The sequence below is a fragment of the Perca fluviatilis genome, chromosome 7 (assembly GCF_010015445.1).
Source record: "Perca fluviatilis chromosome 7, GENO_Pfluv_1.0, whole genome shotgun sequence".
Classification (NCBI taxonomy): domain Eukaryota; kingdom Metazoa; phylum Chordata; class Actinopteri; order Perciformes; family Percidae; genus Perca; species Perca fluviatilis.
This window is the reverse complement of record NC_053118.1, coordinates 35,283,159-35,301,814: the sequence shown is the minus strand read 5'-3', so window position 1 is coordinate 35,301,814 and position 18,656 is coordinate 35,283,159. Positions and strand designations below refer to the sequence as shown.

General features: G+C 40.7%; 1 protein-coding gene across 4 annotated transcripts in view; it reads left to right on the top strand.

The window, feature by feature from the left end:
• Positions 1–18,656, top strand: part of plekhf2 (pleckstrin homology domain containing, family F (with FYVE domain) member 2) — a 41,041-nt gene that overhangs the window by 7,583 nt on the left and 14,802 nt on the right. The window contains exon 2 of one of the 4 annotated variants that reach the window (XR_005639861.1): positions 382–848. The exons of 1 other annotated variant lie outside the window; for it this stretch is intronic. Coding sequence is in view for 1 of the 3 variants with exons in the window: in XM_039806806.1 (XP_039662740.1) it covers positions 12,569–12,587 (19 nt within the window). In the remaining 2 variants the exon portion in view is untranslated. Of the gene's footprint in view, positions 1–381; positions 849–12,179; positions 12,391–12,418; positions 12,588–18,656 lie in introns of those variants that run through there. 2 more of the 4 variants (XM_039806808.1, XM_039806806.1) reach the window with 2 other exon arrangements.

Genomic DNA, 18,656 nt, shown 5'->3' with positions numbered 1-18,656 from the left:
ACAATAACCCTGTTAACTAGCATTGTAGCTTGTTTCACCGCTGTCGACTGCAGCGATCTCGCTTAATACTGGACCAATGTCAAAGATTGTTGTTCCCATCAGTCACATAGACACAAAAACATAGGAAAATAGGGTTAAAAAAGGATAGTTACCCTTTAAGAACTTAAAGGGAACCTCCTGGTTAGTGAATTTTAGGAAGGGAAACTGTCACTTTCCATTTCTAGTCCTCCCTGACCAGATTTATTATTACAAGGCACACTTTTTGCCAGGTATTCGGTAGTTCACATTGAATAATCAGACGCTCGAGCTGTTGGATGACAGTGAGTTTCCTTCTGGGAAGTCAGTCATCGGAATTGTCTTCGTCCTCTTTTGTGTCTTTAGCGTCGTCAGACTGGTTCTGCCAGAGCTAAACGGGGTGAGGCCCGAGGAAAAGAAACTACCTGACAGGTACAGAAACTACCCTCCTCCCCTTTCACTCTGCCAGCACAGGATGTCTGGACAGGGTTTCTGTGTAATCCCACACCGAGCACATAATCCAATATGTCTCAGTTTATAAATGGATGCAGATTAGAAGCGTAAGAAGAGCAGGTTACTTCCTCTGTGACACGTTGGGTACTTCAGGTAACCAAACGGAATAGGGAGCGCTTAATTTGATGCACTAGAGCTATCCTGCAACTGGGGATGGGTAAAATAACTTGTCAACAGGAATGTTACCTAATTCAGAGTGCTCTTAAAACTCACTTGTTTTCCTTAGCATTTGATAATGCTTTGTAAGTTGTTTGTTTTGTTTGTATTGTTTTTTTTAGGTTTTTATGTTTTTATACCTTTGGTTCCACTTGTGGTTTTGAAAGTACTTTATAAATAAAGTTGAGTTGAGTTTAATACAGCGTGTTTTTCCTTTTTAGCAATGGTTTGCTCTATTTGCTATAAGGTTCTCAAACGCATCGTATGTCTTACAATTACATTCCCGTATATAGTGTCCTTTTCTCTCACAGAAAGTCTTTGGATCAGAATAACATATTTCTTTACTACTGTGAGTCCGTTCAGCTTTACAGATATCGCACGTAGCTAATGAACAATTCCAGATACATTTTCACTCGATAGGCTCGTTCGAGACTAGCCAGATCTGTGCAGAATCGATCACCAGGCGATCGGCGCCCAATGCATGCCGGTTAGATTTGCGTCCGACTTGATCCCGACTTCCTCTGACGTCACGCACACGTGGGACAACGATAACCTCACGAGATCAAGGCGGCGCAGTTTTTAGAGCCAGGCGCCGCAGTTGCTCTCCACCAATTGCAAGACCCAGGCGGACCCAGGGGCATGCTGGGAAAAGCCGGCCTCTCAGCTGATCAAACAGCTGATTGGTTCAGAATCGCCTCAACATGATGACGTTTTATATAAACTTTTTATTGATTTTTGAATCGGAAGGGATTTTAACTGTTATTTGTCTGATTTAAAGGCTTATTCTGTACAGAACACATGTTGTGAGGCTGATAGTTAACGTTTAGAAGTCAGAGAGACTAAATCTGTTCAGATTAAAGATCACCTACAGTCTGTTGTTGATTAAAATCGGCAACAGATCGCATGTAGAGCATTTTGACAGCTACTCTGTCATAATAAAACCAACTGGAGACTGTGTAGGAGCTGATATATGGGTCTGATAACATTTTATCAAACCTGAATCAGACCACAGTGTTTGTGTCACTTCCTGTTCAGCCTGAAGGCTGCTGGAAGTGGATGATTTGAGAGCGGATTTTTGTCACCGCCCCCGGCTGCTGCCGCCTTCTCTCGTCCACTTTACAAAGTCGCAGTTCATCTCGAACGAGCCTATTGTCACCACTACTACTGTCATTACTAAACATTGTGCCAAAATATGAACAATAACGTCGCCATCAGCGGGCTTATTTTCTAGCTAACCCCCACTAAGAAAAACAAACAAAAAAAAAACAGCATATAGATGGCACCTAACCCGGATTTTCCACTGGACACGCGTCTGTTCTGCGTTTCGGCTGCACCGACTCTCACAATGGACCTTTTCCACAGCAGACATGTTGACTTGTCATAGCAGGAACAGCACAGCTGAAACTGATAACCTTAACGATGGCTCAGTTCCATCAAGTGTCCCAGTAAGATATTTCAGTGAGTCAGCATGCACAATACCAGGACCTCTCCTAAGTGGAATGCAGCCATCATTAATGGTTTAATACCAGGACCTCTCCTAAGTGGAATGCAGCCATCAGTAATGGTTTAATACCAGGACCTCTCCTAAGTGGAATGCAGCCATCAGTAATGGTTTAATACCAGGACCTCTCCTAAGTGGAATGCAGCCATCAGTAATGGTTTAATACCAGGGCCTCTCCTAAGTGGAATGCAGCCATCAGTAATGGTTTAATACCAGGGCCTCTCCTAAGTGGAATGCAGCCATCAGTAATGGTTTAATACCAGGGCCTCTCCTAAGTGGAATGCAGCCATCAGTAATGGTTTAATACCAGGGTCTCTCCTAAGTGGAATGCAGCCATCAGTAATGGTTTAATACCAGGGCCTCTCCTAAGTGGAATGCAGCCATCAGTAATGGTTTAATACCAGGACCTCTCCTAAGTGGAATGCAGCCATCAGTAATGGTTTAATACCAGGACCTCTCCTAAGTGGAATGCAGCCATCATTAATGGTTTAATACCAGGGTCTCTCCTAAGTGGAATGCAGCCATCATTAATGGTTTAATACCAGGACCTCTCCTAAGTGGAATGCAGCCATCATTAATGGTTTAATACCAGGTCTCTCCTAAGTGGAATGCAGCCATCAGTAATGGTTTAATACCAAGGTCTCTCCTAAGTGGAATGCAGCCATCAGTAATGGTTTAATACCAAGGTCTCTCCTAAGTGGAATGCAGCCATCAGTAATGGTTTAATACCAAGGTCTCTCCTAAGTGGAATGCAGCCATCATTAATGGTTTAATACCAGGACCTCTCCTAAGTGGAATGCAGCCATCATTAATGGTTTAATACCAGGGTTCTCTCGTCCTAAGTGGAATGCAGCCATCAGTAATGGTTTAATACCAGGGTCTCTCCTAAGTGGAATGCAGCCATCAGTAATGGTTTAATACCAAGGTCTCTCCTAAGTGGAATGCAGCCATCAGTAATGGTTTAATACCAGGACCTCTCCTAAGTGGAATGCAGCCATCAGTAATAGTTTAATACCAAGGTCTCTCCTAAGTGGAATGCAGCCATCAGTAATGGTTTAATACCAGGGTCTCTCCTAAGTGGAATGCAGCCATCAGTAATGGTTTAATACCAGGGTCTCTCCTAAGTGGAATGCAGCCATCATTAATGGTTTAATACCAGGGTCTCTCCTAAGTGGAATGCAGCCATCATTAATGGTTTAATACCAGGGTCTCTCCTAAGTGGAATGCAGCCATCAGTAATGGTTTTGAATACACATGTGTCAACATGTCTGCTGTGAAAAAGGTCTATTGAGGAGTGGTGGTGCACCGGAAAAAGCTAGTACAGCTCATGCGGTTTAATGCTTTGAATAGCCTATACTTTTGGTAATAAAACAATAAAAATTTAATTAAACTACACTGATAGGGCAGTAAAGTAACAGTAGTGCGTGCCGTCAGTGTCCACTTTCAACAGATACACTTCTCATTTTCATACGTGGCCGCACAAACAATTACTCAACTCTTTTTATTTTAACACCTTCTTTCATAGTAAGTCAGTTTCACTTCTCTGTTTTGACTCATGTGGCCCCAGCCGAGCGTTTCCCACTTCTGTCATTAGTTTGTCTGCTGGTTCACCTGCCTCAGAACTATCCAAAGGTAAACGCTGAGGAAGAAGAAACATGCACATGATCCAAACATTTCAACTAGTAAGATAACTTTTGATCCCTGCGGCTACAGATGGTCCAAAGCCTTGACTATTCAACATATACCGTTTTTAAGGCGCTTACGTAGACCATTGGAATGGTTTGTAAGTGGATGGTTGTTTGTATGCGAGTACAAATATATGGGTGCATATGTGTAATTGTTTTTTTTCTTCTTTTTATATGGCTAGACTTTTCTATTTTTCTAAACTGATGTCAATTCTGCTTTTTATTCAGTTGTGTGCATGAATTCAATGAACTCAAACTCATATTTAGTAACAACTTTACCCACAGGAAGTGATGAATAGAGATTTAAGTAATTCCAAAATCAAAGAGGCAGACAAAGGAAGTGAGATAAATGTCTGATGTTTCAGCCAATAGAAAGTCGTGTCTGCTTAACTGGAAACATCTAGTGACAGGAAACACTATGTCACGCACAAGTGTCTAAAAGTACTTTTGAATTACTTGGACTGTGACAGTAGTGTTTGATTAAATAACTCTGAAAATGTAAAGCTGGATGGTTAACCCATAGAATTTAAAATGGATAGAAAGGCCATTGAACTGTCATTTGAGTCAATCTTCAATCGTGTGTTGAACGTGATCGAAGAATGCTGCCACGTCAGAGCGGCCAAAGCGTCAAACGGCCTTCCCGTACTTTTTGACAAGCGTCCTCAACAGGGCGGCCAGAGCTTCTTTGCAGCTCCAGTCGGCGGCCTGTGTGTACGTACAGTAACGTTAGACCCAGCAGCAGTGGGTCAGTAGCAAGCCAGACCCACATCAAGATGTTGGGTCTGGGAAATCACCATTGGCAGGGCTCAATCCGAGGGGCGGGATAAACGGTTGTCTTTCAAATTCTCTCTGCACGCAATAGGATAGCGCTCCAACCAACCAGAGCAACGAAGAAGGTAGAGAAGCTAGTTGATGGATTAAGCTTTTGCCGTATCCGGTCGGCAAAACTCTAAACACATCTTCATTTTCCTTGCCTGGAAATGGAAACGCACATTATAAAAAGGTGTGAAGTGTTGTTGAATGGTCTGATAACAGCAGCTGTTTGTATGAGTCAGGCATTTTTGCATTTTTAGTGGTTTGATTGGACAGCAGGAGCCCGTTACTGTTTCTCCAATCAGCCTTTTTTTGGTGCTTCTTTCAAAAGAAGGAAAGTACAGAAGAGAAAGTACAGAAGAAACTGAAGTAAAAATAAAGATTTAGTAAAAGTATTAAACTATGGAGGTTTAACTGATTCACAGAAGCATTAATGTGAATACTGATTTTGATCCGGCCCGCATATCAATTTAGATTCAGTTCCCTTTTTCCAACGTTTTTGACGCTTTTTCCGACGTTTTTGTTGCTTTTTTCAACATTTGTCACTTTTTCCGACCTCTTGGGCGCTTTTTTTCTTTGATGGCTGAGGAGCATTTGTGTCGACCAAACTAAGTGAGAAGATGCAACAATACAGTCAAAGGTATTGGACTTTTTCGATTAAATAAAATCATGTCAATAAGCTATACATGTCCGGAAAACAATTTAGTAGTGGCGATGTGCCTCTGCTAAATGTATATAGCGGAAACACAGGGTTGTAATGCATGCTTTCATTGTGAAGCACTTTGCATCTTTAGTTTTTCAAAAATGTTAATAATAAAAAAGTAAATCTTAACTTACTTTCCTGTGTTGAGCTTAGACTTAATATGCTCACCTGCTGCGGACCTTGACGGTGAATAGTGGACTGTAAATCAGATTTTAAATAAGCAATTTGAAGACATACCTCCAGGCTTTAGTTGCTCGCCGTTATTTTAGAATGGATAATGAATAAATTGTGGACATAATACAAAACACTGAACTCCTTATATTTTGACATTTCTGCCTGAAGCATCTTCACAGTTACCTTGAGGACACGTTTTTGTAGCCTCGGGGTTTTTTCTCTGCTGCTTGGATTGAAAAGGAGTGGGCGAATTTGAAGGCTGAAGTGATTTTTAAAGGATATTTGTTGTCATGGTGCATGCAGAAACACCCTGAGTCAACCATAAAGGGACGGAAAATGTCAAACTAAAGCCAGAACTCGAGTCATAGCTTTCTGCTACCTGTTGGGTTTATTTGAACTCGTGGAATGAGGGAAACAGATGGAGGTCTGTTCAGAGCACATTCCTCAGAAACTTCTGTCAGTCCCGTTTTTTTTTTTTTTTGAACACACTGAGCTCCACGCTGTGCCACTTGAGGTTGTTAGTGTGTGTTTAAACCCCAGACCAGAAACACTCTGCAGTCTGAGAGGACGTTTTATCATTCACTGCTCACTGAGCCAGCAAGCCTCCATTCAGACTCCAATATGAGTAGGGCCGCAACCAACGATTATTTTCATTATTCAATTAATCTGTGGATTGTTTTCTGGATTAATTTATTAGTTGTTTGGTCTCTAAAATGTCAGAAAATTGTGGAAAATGTGGATCAGTGTTTCCCAAAGAGCCCAAGATGACCTCCTCAAATGTCTCGTTTTGTCCACAACTCAAAAGATATTCAGTTTACTGTCACAGAGGAGAGAAGAAACTGGAACAATATTTACATTTAACAAAGCTGGAATCCGAGAAGTTTGATTTAATGACTCAAACCGCTTATAAAAAATAGTTGGTGATTAATTTAATAGTTGACAACCAATCGATTTATCTTTGCAGGTCTACTAACCCATTTCCACATTGTAAATCTTTGAAGTGGGCACTTAGGCCATGAACAGAAACTAATATTTGATTTAGCTTTACTTATTTACACATATTTACATATGTTTTGAATAGGAGTGCTGCATGATGTTTGTGTGAGATAACGTCTTGACTAAAGCTGCAAAGATTTATCGATTAGGCTAACTGTCAACTATTAAATTAATTGCCAACTAATCAATTAATCGGTTTTAGTCAACACTTCGCTGATTGCAGCTTTGTTAAATGTGAATATCTCCTCTGTGACAGTAAACTGAATATCTTTGAGTTGTGGACAAAACGAGACATTTGAGGACATCCTGTTGGGCTTTTTGGGAAACACTGATCCACATTTGTTTTTACAATTTTCGGACATTTTGGAGTACAAACAACTAATCGACTGATCGAGAAATATCCCGTTGGCTCTATTATTGGACAAAATGCGCAGAAATAGATATTCAAATATGTTTGAACCTATGGCTTTCTTTAGAAGAAAACTTCAAACGTAATTTTTTGACAATTTTTCGACAGCTCAGGTTCAGGCTATGTACGGGAAACGCACGATACAACATGCAAGTTGCAGTTTATTTAGATAGACAAGATTTCTGTGGTTAGAGCTGCAAAAGAAATCCTTCTTGGTCCTTCTGCAAGTTTGAACATGTACTTGACTAATCAGTTAGCTAGATTGCATGAATCATACGTTAAATCTGTTAGAACCTCAGCGACTGATTAAACCCTCCCGGCTGCTGACGGTGAAGACAGAAGTGAGTTCAGGACAGGAGGATTTCCCTTCACAGGCTCCAGCTTTCCCCTCTGCTAAACAGAAATCTCTACTGTTAGATAACTGTTCCTTCTTTTTTCCCCCCAACGGCAAACATAGTCGTCATGCTTTGGGATTGAAAGTTTTTACAATGATAAAGTGCCCAGAGAGCATTTATTTTGGCACCGCGGTCTGAACAAAAACAGCTGCAGCTCAAGTGTCCCAATTCACCGTTTATAAAAGGATTTTCGTACCAATTGCAGGATCTTCGAGTCGTTATTCTGGTGACTTGAATTCGCTTTGGCCGTGAAGACTAGGGCTGCTCCCTCTTAGTCGACTAATCGGTCGTTTTGGTCTTAGTCAACTTAGATTTCTTTAGTCCATTAGTCATGTTTGAGGCTTTTTTCATGCTGAATGACTTATTTCCAAGAAACGTACGAGCACATCTCTGGTAAACACAAGAATTAAAGTGGTGTTTTTAGCAGGACTCTTTGCGGAGAAACTCAGATTTACAGATCTGTCGATTAAATCAACTAATCCATTAGTCGATACAATTGAATGAGTGTTAGTCGACTAAGAATTTCTTCAATCGAGCACAGCCCTAGTGAAGACTTTTGATGTTTTTAGTTTTTTTTGCAGTGATGTTTGCGTAAAGTTTTGTCAATAAATGAGCAAACTAGAGCCCGACCGATATATTGGTGGGCCGATATTATCGGCCAATATTAGGCATTTTCCAAACTATCGGTTTTGGAATTTACAATGGCCGATAAATGAATATTAATAAAATAAAAACGGACGAAACACCCTTCAACAATGTTCTGAGTGTTGGCGTTGCGTAGTTTGTCCACCAGAGGGCGCTCTACAACATCCCTGTTGGCAACACTCTTCGATTTTTGTTGTGTTTATGTTCAAAAGACTTTAAGTTCCATGTATTAAGTTTGTATTTATACTTTTTATTTATCAGAACTTTAATATATTTTGATGTTCTGTTGTGACAATAAAACAAACAAGTTTATTTTTAAACTGCATTATCATATTGTTTTAGTGAGGACTCATAAATAACTACAAATAACTAATGTTAGGGAAATCTGTTTGTTTTGTTACACGTTTCTGGATTATTTAAAAAAATATATATATTGGCCGATATATCAGATTTTTAAATCAACAAATATTTGTATCGATATCAGACTTATCTTTTATCGGTCGGGCTCTAGAGCAAACTTAAGTTCATATTATTTGACTAAAGCTGAAACTACTGGCTGACTGAGAGTTTTTATCAATTAATAGTTTGGCAGGTTTTCATTTTCTAGTTCCAGCTTAGCAAATGTTAAGAGTTGCTGCTTTCCTCTGTTTTTATATCTTTGTAAATGTAATAACTTTGGGGCTTTCAAAGAGACAACATTTGAAGGTGTTACCTCACAGACTCACTGTGAACTAATGATGTGCACTTTCATTTTTTTGTGGAATTGTGCAGACTAAATTCCCGATCTTTTTGGTTAAAAGCTGATGTCAGAATAACTTCTAGAGATGCACCGATTACAACTTTGTAGGCTGATTCCGATTTCCAGTTTTTCATTAAGTTTGACCTGCCGATACCAATTTTAGCCGATTCCAATTAAATTTTTTTCTAACCACTTGACAGCACTCACAAATATTTATTTTCTATCTGTTCTTTAATAGTACATTTTGCATAGAACATAGAACTTTTTTGAACAGATAATCAATCACTATAAAATAGAACTATTTATTCTGAGTAGCATAGCCTACATGCCGCTAGATGTAGCATGTAAATAATGCACATAAAATACAAACAGGAGCAGTGGCGTTCAACAATGGCCATTATATCGAGTCAACAGCCACAGTGTTTCCACCTCTTTCTGAATTCCCCTATAACAGAGCCTTGGAGTTATTTTTCCAAAAGCTAAGAAAAGTCAAATGCACACAGCAAGGCTGCCAACTTTGCCACTGAAAAATTAATTTTGAAGACCGACAGTTCCTGAAAAATACAGTTCAATCAAAACGAAAATATGCCTCATTATGTGTGAATAGAGGTGAATAAATACCAATATTTGTTTGTGTTGCAGCGAAGTGTCAGTTTTGTTTAATACGTAAAAACATTTCAATGCTCAATGAAAACAATTTAGAAATGTCTCGTGATCTATTGTCTCTAGAAGTGTATTATTCAACTTTAGTTTTTTGTTCACGAAGAACAATAAAATTGTCCTACTATACTTCTAGAATCACAATAAATGAAAGCCGCAATACGAATGGAATCGGCACCCATGTATCGTGAAAGCATGGAATCGGGACAAACTCATATCGTCCCAGCACTAGAAGATATTGGGCATTTTAGGCCTTTATTTTTATAGGACAGCTGAAGACCTGAAAGGGGGGAGAGAGGGGGAACGACATGCAGCAAAGTAAACCTCTATATATGGGCGCACGCTCTACCAGGTGAGCTAACCAGGCGCCGTAAGTGGGACTTTTAAGGTAATCTAACTTATAATTATTCCCTTTGTGCAGCCCTCATTACACACACACACACGCACGCACGCACGCGCACACACACACACAAGCCTGAGATTTCAGAATAAGAGAGAGCAAGTTGGTGTACCTGAACTGTAGGGGTGGGGGGAAAAATCAATACAGCATAATATCGCAGTATTTTACGTGGCAATACTGTATCGATACACAGACGCCAAGTATGGATCGATTACGATATATGTGTTGGTCAGTCTGTCTGCTCGACAATCTGATTTTGCAGCAATAAAATTGGAGTGAGATGAACAAACAGAGAAATGTATCTTTTCAGATAAAACAGATGTTGACAAAGTTTCCTGTTGGGGACATAATTTGAAATTGGGAAAAAATTTGAAGTTGGAAATAAGGTAATGAATTGCAATATATCGCAGAATATTGCAATATGTTTTGAAATTGCAATAATATTGTGTCGTGATGATATCGTATCGTGAGGCCTCTGGTGATTCCCACCCCTACTGAACTGTCATTACTGTATTATCCCGGACCGGCCCCCAGATCACTGTGGTTGTAAAAGCCTTTGATTTGATTTTCCCTGTGAGAACTCTGGAGAGTGTTTATGTGTTTGGAGGCGGTTGTGATGAGCTGAGGAATTATTTTCACTGTCGCTGCATACCAGAGAGAGAGAGAGAGAGTATGGAGACCGGTCCTTAAAGGTTTGAGAGCAGAGTAGCACAAGGGGAAAACCTGTATCATTCTCAGTTCATTTATCCATACAGTTTTTATTGTTATCAGCTTATTAACACCAGAGTTAAAGGAAATAACAGCGACGGTATATGATTCCTAAGGGATGTTCCTAGATGAGCAACCAATATTAGCCTTGTTAAAATTCATGTTTAAATCCTAATTGGCTGTAAAAAGTTTGTAGTTTTCTACTTGATGGACTTCAGCAGCTTGAGTCGACTTATTTCAGTCATTTGTAGTGTTTTCTTGGGCTGAAACTTACAATTTATTTCATTATTGATTGATCAGGGAATTATTGTTTGTCTATAAAAAGTCAAAAAATTAAAAATGATACTTGTTAAAACTTTCCGCGGCCCAAGAAGATGTATTTTAATAGCTTGTTTTGTCTGACTATTTAACGCTTGAACCAGATTAGACAACATGAGCTGGGTAGTTAGCAGGAGCAGACTACCCATCTCTTCTGCCAGATGCTGTGAAATGAAATGCTGCGTGCTGGTTTACCGGAAGCAAAGGTTAATCACCGTTTATAAAACGTGAGGTAAATCCATCTGAAACTGGATTGATAAAAACTGTTTTCTCTTCTAAGTAACCAAAGTGCACTGAGACAGTGAGGCGGCACGTCCTGTAATCAACACTAAATATAGTGCCAGTGTAGTACTTTTTATTTTTTTTTATTTTATTGATGCAAAGTTCATTACAACAGAAGATACAATTAATCAGATATATCTTACACTGCCAGAAGCTCAAATTAAATTCAGTTCTTTCCAAGTATGATGAGGAGCTGTGAATATAGGTCAAATTTTCTGGACCATAAAGTAGAAAATATAACATGACATCAAGACATAATGACGAGTTGAACCACTTGCAACGCGCCGGTCTGCAACGTTATAAAACCTGCCAGTTTACACCAATGAGACGAGATGAGACGGGACATCGTCTCCTTAGCAACGACTCTTCTGTTGTGTTTTGACGTCCATCTTTCAGGCTGGTTTGTAGCTGGATGTATCATTTTGCAGCATCTTAAAATATGAATGTGGATAATTTTACGAGGGCCCAGCTGGCGCCAGTCACAGACTGATGGCAGCATTAATATAGAGCACAATAACGGAATCGCAAAATTCAGAATTTAAATAAGCTATGAGACGGATTCCAAAGGGCCAAACATTAAGTCAGCGCTAATGGTTAACTGGTGGTTTGAAAATATGACTAAATGAAGCCTCCCCACTGTAACTGTAGTTTTAAAAACATCTTAAAAATACATTAAAGGGGCGCCCTGGTAGCGCACCTGGTAGCTCACCTGTTGAGCGTGCGCCCCATGTGCTAAGGCTCAGTCCCTACCGCAGCGGCACCAGGGTTCGAGTCCGACCTGCGGCCCTTTGCTGCATGTCTCCCAAGTTTAAATCTTTTGCATCACTTATTTGACGGTGGGAAAATTTTATGCTAGTGCCAGTGTAGTGGTAATATTGAGCAACATGTGCCATATAACTTCCTGTTTTCTGTTTGACACAAGACTTATGTGTCTTGTTTCTGGAGTCATTTGTTTTTAAAGAACCAGTTATCTTTTTCTCTGAACACTGTTCCAGGTTAGATAACAGGTTAAACCATTGGATGAGTTTACATAACCTAACCTGTCACAACAGACTTACCTCCAATCCTTTTATCTGTGATTATGCTCTCATATGTGGCTGTGTAATCCTGTGTGTAGACCGACAGGATGTTGTTGTCACGTCGCAGCAGGGCGGCATGTTCAGGGCAGCCACAAGCTGACGAGGGCTTCTCAAAAGGAGGATTGCTGTTACCAAGGACTGTTCTGTTTTTGGAAGCGTGCGTGGATGCGTGCGTGGTAGAGCGAGTGAGAGAGCGACGGTGAGTGGCTTTGGAGCGAGTATCGACTCGAGAGAGAAGTCTCCCCTGTTCTTTCTGACCGAGGTGGGAAGTCTGTAGCAGGGAAAGTTAACCCTCTCCTTGATTTCATGTTTATGGAGAACAACCAGGGAATGAGTCGGGGGGGAAATGCAACGCTACCAAGCCACGGCCAAACTACATGCGTCGCCGCGATGTAGGTCAGTGTCTCCACGTACCTACGTAATGTACCTACGTATGTACCTACGGTGTGAACAAGTTAACATGGGTGGTCTGAACCAGGGCCCGCAATACAGAAACTTTCTATCGTTAAGTCTTGAGATGGGTTATCCTAAAGTTGGTTTGTTTAAAGGTGCCCTGCCACACGTATTTCATTACTTTGTGGTAATGTCTGAAGTTCTACCATGGACTCTAACATTTTTTGTTTAAAAAATGCCTTGGTTACCTTGTTTCAAGCCATTCTAGCGTGGTATAGAAAGCCTGCAGGAAGACTCTGCTCGATTTGTGCCAGTTCTCATTAATATTCAACAAGCTAAGCTGTTTGAATCTGATTGGCTAACAGCTAGCCAATGAGAGCCTGGCTATCAGCATCCTTTACCCATCGCAACTGGGCGAGCTCATGAATAGTAATGAGCACAGGCCTGATTTCTCCACTTATTTCTTTCCAGTGTCTAGAGCTGACAGAGGAGGTAGCAGTTCATTTTCACATTCACCACATAACACAAACACATATGGACCTGACAGATTTAAAAAAATGCAAGTAAAAACGCTTTTGTGTGGCAGGGCACCTGTAAGATTTTGGGAAGTTAGGATGCTTGTGTAATACACATTTCCTATCCTGAGCTAGGATAGGAACATCCACTTAGGAACTGTTCATCTGTAATGGTGTTTGTCCTAAATCAGGTCCTGACCCTAATTAACATGGTTACCAAAAAGTTAAGAAGTTTTCTGTAATACAGCCCTTGGTCTTCGAGGCCGTTTACGACTTGCACTCTTGGCCATAAATTCAGATATTAAACATTGTAGTTTACTTAGTTATCTCACTAGAGGTCTTCGGGGGTCCATTCATCTCTGAGGAAATGTTTTGGTATTTGATTCACAGATGTGTCTTCTGTCTGTTATGGTCATGTACTTCTACAGAAAAATTGTTTTAGCAAAAGGTTAAACTAAAGAAATTACTTCTATAAATGAGTCTCTGAAGCGTTTACATTTGTGGAATTAGTTGCTATGACTGTACCTTTTTGTTTGTTTGATCTTAATATTAAGTTTGCTTCTTATTTCTTAGATGATAGTGCATCAAGCGGCTGCGAGTTGTTTGGGTCAACTGCATTTCAGATCAGATCTACAGTAGCTCGCATAAGTTTACACACCCATGTTAAAGTTGACTAAAAAGAGGAATAAAAATCCATCTTTTGGAAATTGATCTTAATGCCTTAATTAAAAAAAATTAGGAAAAATCCAACCTTTTAAGGACACCAATTTTCTTTGTGATTGACTAATGTATCGTAAATAAATAAATGTTCTTCCTTAAAATACAGGGGGCATAAGTCAGTACACCCCTATGTTAAATTCCCATAGAGGCAGGCAGGTTTTTATTTTTAAAGACCAGTTATTTCATGGATCCAGGATACTATGCATCCTGATAAAGTTCCCTTGGCCTTTGGAATTAAAATAGCCCCCCCCCCCACACCATCACATACCCTTCACCATACCTAGAGGTTGGCATGGTTTTATTTCAGCTATCAGTTAGCCTAATAGCTGGTTTGATTTGCATTGAGAGATGATTTTCTGGAAAGTACCCCATGCCAATCGTGAATTATTTTGTGCATGTCTGGTTCGGGGATGTTCGGAATGTATTTAGCAAAGAAGAAAGAAGAAAATATTAAGGAATCCATGATGTGTAAATCTGACGCAGACGTGTGTCTATGTAGATATAAAGCTGCAAAGGGAGACGGGCTGCACAATATATATTTTTTTTTCTTTCTCCTCATCGCGATATCAACTGGCGCAATAAATGCATCGCGAAAGGCTGCGACATATCGCCAAAGATACTTAGAGATGTTTGGGTAGTTGAAAGAAAATGTCAGTAGATTCAATGTTCAGTTTGTTCAATAAAAGAACGTTGGAAATGTTTTCATTTGTTTTAATTTCAACAAGCAATTTGTTGTATTTTAGCAGAATACAGAAAGCAGCAGAACTGAGAACACTTTAATATCGGTCTATTCAACAAGGTTTTTGCATATTTTTCTCATACCGTGCAGCCCTAAAAGGGAGTCATCTAACAGATACCTGTAGTCAAATTGTTTGGATTTTAATTCTGCACTAAATCAATATGTATTTTTTTTTACCTGAAGTGTAGGAGTCTTTGCATTGATCAGTGCTGGAGAACAGGTTTTATTACATTCTACCGGCCTCTGTATCTACTATCTAGGTGATGTTACTTACTTGTAACACAAACGAGAGCCGCGGCTTGAACACCAACCCGTTCCACCGGAGACGCCCGGGGCAATGACCCCGCCTTCGACAGCATCTGCCCTCACATTACCCCCCTCGGGATAAATGGAAGTCCTTGTTTGTGGCTTCTGTTTACAGCCCGGAGAAACACTCTCTCTCTCTCTTCGCTCCCCGGCTCTGTCTTTGTCATCGTCACACTCTCCCTTCAGCGCCTGACTCATCGTTTCCCTTTCTCCCCAGGCGAGTATCGCACGAGTTCAAAACCCCACGCCCTCTTTTTCTTCCCAGGCAGTTGGTTCACACGTGTCCTTTCACACATATCTCAGACATCCTCTTCTGGAAACGCAAACGAACTCTCCTGATTGAGCTGTCCCTTAACTTGTCGATTATTTTCTTGATGAATGGATTTGTTGTTTTTGGTCTGTAAAATGTCTGAAAATGGTGAAAAATGTTGATTTCTTTTGGTTTTCCAAAGTCAAAATAGTTCAATATTCACATTTAACAAGCTGGAAGCAAAGGATGTTTTTTCATAAAAAATTACTCAAACTTGATTAATCGATTATCAAAATAGTTTGATTATTTTAATAGTTGACAACTAATCGATTAATCTTTACAGCTGTAAAAAAAAAGCTCACTTAGTGGGCACTAAGTGCTCATATTATGCTTTTTGGCTTTTTCCCATTTCCTTTATTGTGTTATATATCTTTTTTTTGTGCATGTTATAGGTTTAGAAAGTGAAAAAGCCCAAAGCCCCCCCCCCCCCAAAGGGACTTACCATCTCCAACAGAAACCACTGTTCACAAACTGCTCCAAACAGCTCTATTGTAGTCCAGCCTTTACTTCAGAGACAGACGTGGTCACTTTGTAACACACGTTATAATGCTCGCCTAGCTGCTAGCATGGCACGCCCTCATACTCTGCTTCTGACTGGCTAGTAGTCCTTACCTAGGTACTGTCAGGGCACGCCCTCATACTCTGCTTCTGACTGGCTAGTAGTCCTTACCGAGGTACTGCAGCATGTGCGACTCCCAACAAAGATGGAAGAGAAGTGAGATGTCTTACTCTGTAGCTAAAACGGAGAGCTCAACACACAGGGTGAAAAGAGGAGCGGCAGCAATGTGCAGTACAACAAAAATATAGTGTTTTTTTTTTTAAATTAAACCATGTAAACCTATTCTGGTACAACCTCTAAATACAATTATGAACCTGAAAATGAGCATAATATGAGCACTTCAAGCAATGGAGTCACAACAAGACATTTGAGGACGTCATCCTGGGCTTTGGGAAACACTGATCCACATTTTTCACAATTTTCGGACATTTTAGAGACCAAACGACTAATCCAGTCATCCAGAAAATGATCAACAGATTAATCGACAATGACAATAAGTGTTTCTTGCAGCCCTAGAAATATCGGTTATTGGCATTCAGAGTTCAGACTTTGTACCTACGTTTGTAATAAACTGTGAAGTAGTAAAATATATTTGTGAACTTCAGACCTTTCTTTCTTCTGACATTCAGCAACTGTAGCTGAAGGTCTTGTCATTGTGTTTATAAGGTGACTAACTGGCAGCAGGGGCCAGACAGCAGGACTGTTGTCAGCTCCAATATAAACTGTCAAACCAATTCAAGACATTTTAATACAGTTTGAAGACCCGCTGATACTCTCTGGATAATCTCTGGAAAATTACTTTCACCAAAGCTCGTACTTGAGAGAACAAAGTCCCAAAGATTTTTCTCTTTTCATTGAGTCAGGTTAGTTTCGTGTGTACCTTCCTTTCAAGGGCAATGGCTGTGGCCAACAAAAGCTTTCTTGTGCCCTACACTGGCCATCCTCTGGAGTCTTTGTCAAACCTGTTATGGAGAACAAAGTGACTTATTTCCAAAGGGGGGGGGGGTTAGGCGATATGGAGAAAATCAATCCCAATATTGTTGACCAAATACAATGTTGTTTCTTCATTTATTGCTGATATTGAAGGGTTAACTTTTGGTGCTTTCACCAGAGGGTTTTAATGAATAATCACCAGTATCTAATATGGATACGATGACTAAAGCATGATTTATGGCTCTGTGGAGGCTCCACGCTGAGTTTTAGCTGTAACAGTTAAGTAGTTACAGCTGTCAGATAAATGTACTGAAGTTAAAAGTATAAATTAGTAGTATCAAATTAAAATTCTCAAGTACAAATACCTCAGAATAAACATGGTTAACGTTACAGTGCTTGAGTAAATGTACTTAGATACTTAAATGGTAATGGATCAGCAAACCATATATCTTGTTTAATTACTGTGTGTGTGTGTGTGTGTGTGTGTGTGTGTGTGTGTGTGTGTGTGTGTGTGTGCGCGTGCAGGTCTTGACAGCAACGGTTGCCCTCGGCAACCAGATTAAGTCACTTGTGTCTGTTGTGCGACCGCTTTCCACACACGCTCGTTTGCCGTGAAAACATACAGGCAACGCAATTTACTTTTCACGTTGTCGCCGCATGTTAAAAATCGGATGCTGATATGGCAGCGGTACGGCCAACGGTGGTGCGGTATCTACCGGACGGAATAGCAACGCTGATTTCGGTGCCTCGGTACAGTGCTACTCAAATGTCTGCGCTGCTCTGATGCTCTGAATCAGACGTTTAGGGGGGGATGTGCACGTCTGGTTCGGGGACATTTTGAAGACCTCCCCGAACCAGATATGCACAAAATGATTCTCACGGTACAGATCCATCTATTCTATTCCTATGGGTGACGTCAAGCGACTTCAACGTGCACGCAAAGCATCCCGGGAAGGCGGCGCTGCTCTTGAAAAAATGCTGCGCGTCCAAAAGCTGGCCGATGCCCTTCTTTATGCAAATTAATCCGTTGAACGCGACTACCCAGTAGAAGTAGATGAAAATCTTTCAAACTGACCTTTGTCGAGCTGAAAACGAAGACAGAATCAGCAACTGCACGGCCTATTTCTCGCTTAAAATGTTTTTAGAAACCCGTTTCGGTGAACTATTTTCGTAAAATACTAGATCGTATTCTCAACCAGCCGCCATGACCGTCTGTTGAAATTCTGGAGTAGCCACACCCACGTCACGCGTTCGTCCAATCAGCTGCCGGTCAGGGGCGTGGAGCATCAACCATGGATGTATGACGTCGCGAAACCACGCTTCAGTTGTGTCGGAAAAATGGATCCGTGCCGTCGGAAAAGAGAGTGCTAATGGGGCGCCAGGGTAGCTCACCTGGTAGAGCGTGCGCCCCATGCACAGAGGCGTAGTCCTTGCCGCAGCGGCTGCAGGTTCAATTCCAATCCTCGGCCCTTTGCTGCATGTCATTCCACCCTCTCTCTCCCCTTTCGTAAATGCCTAAAAAATAATCTTGTCAGTTGATGATGCGATGAAGATTAAAACGATATGTTGTGCAGCCCTAATTCAGTCGTGGCAGTAGATGACCGGACCTCGTAAGCGGAGATAGAGGACAGCGCTCCTAATGAATTAATCATTGTGCTCATCTAAAGCCGCTGCTGTCCTTGTAACCCAAGGTAGCACAGCCAGTAGTGTGGACCACATTGGCATTCGAAACCACGACCTCCAGCTGAGCATTAGAAAAGGACCCATGTACAGAAATAGCCTTTTACTTTCTGCCTTTCTGTCTCATTTCTCTGCAGAGCTGCCTTATGATTTGTAGGCCTACATTATGCAATCAGGGTAGCCATTTGTTGCACTTGTTGCTGGATGAAAGTGACTGAATGCCTGCAGAATATAATAGGGCTGCTAGATTATGAAAAACAATCATAATCACACTTATTTTGGTCAAAATTGAAAAAGTAAAAAGAAAAGC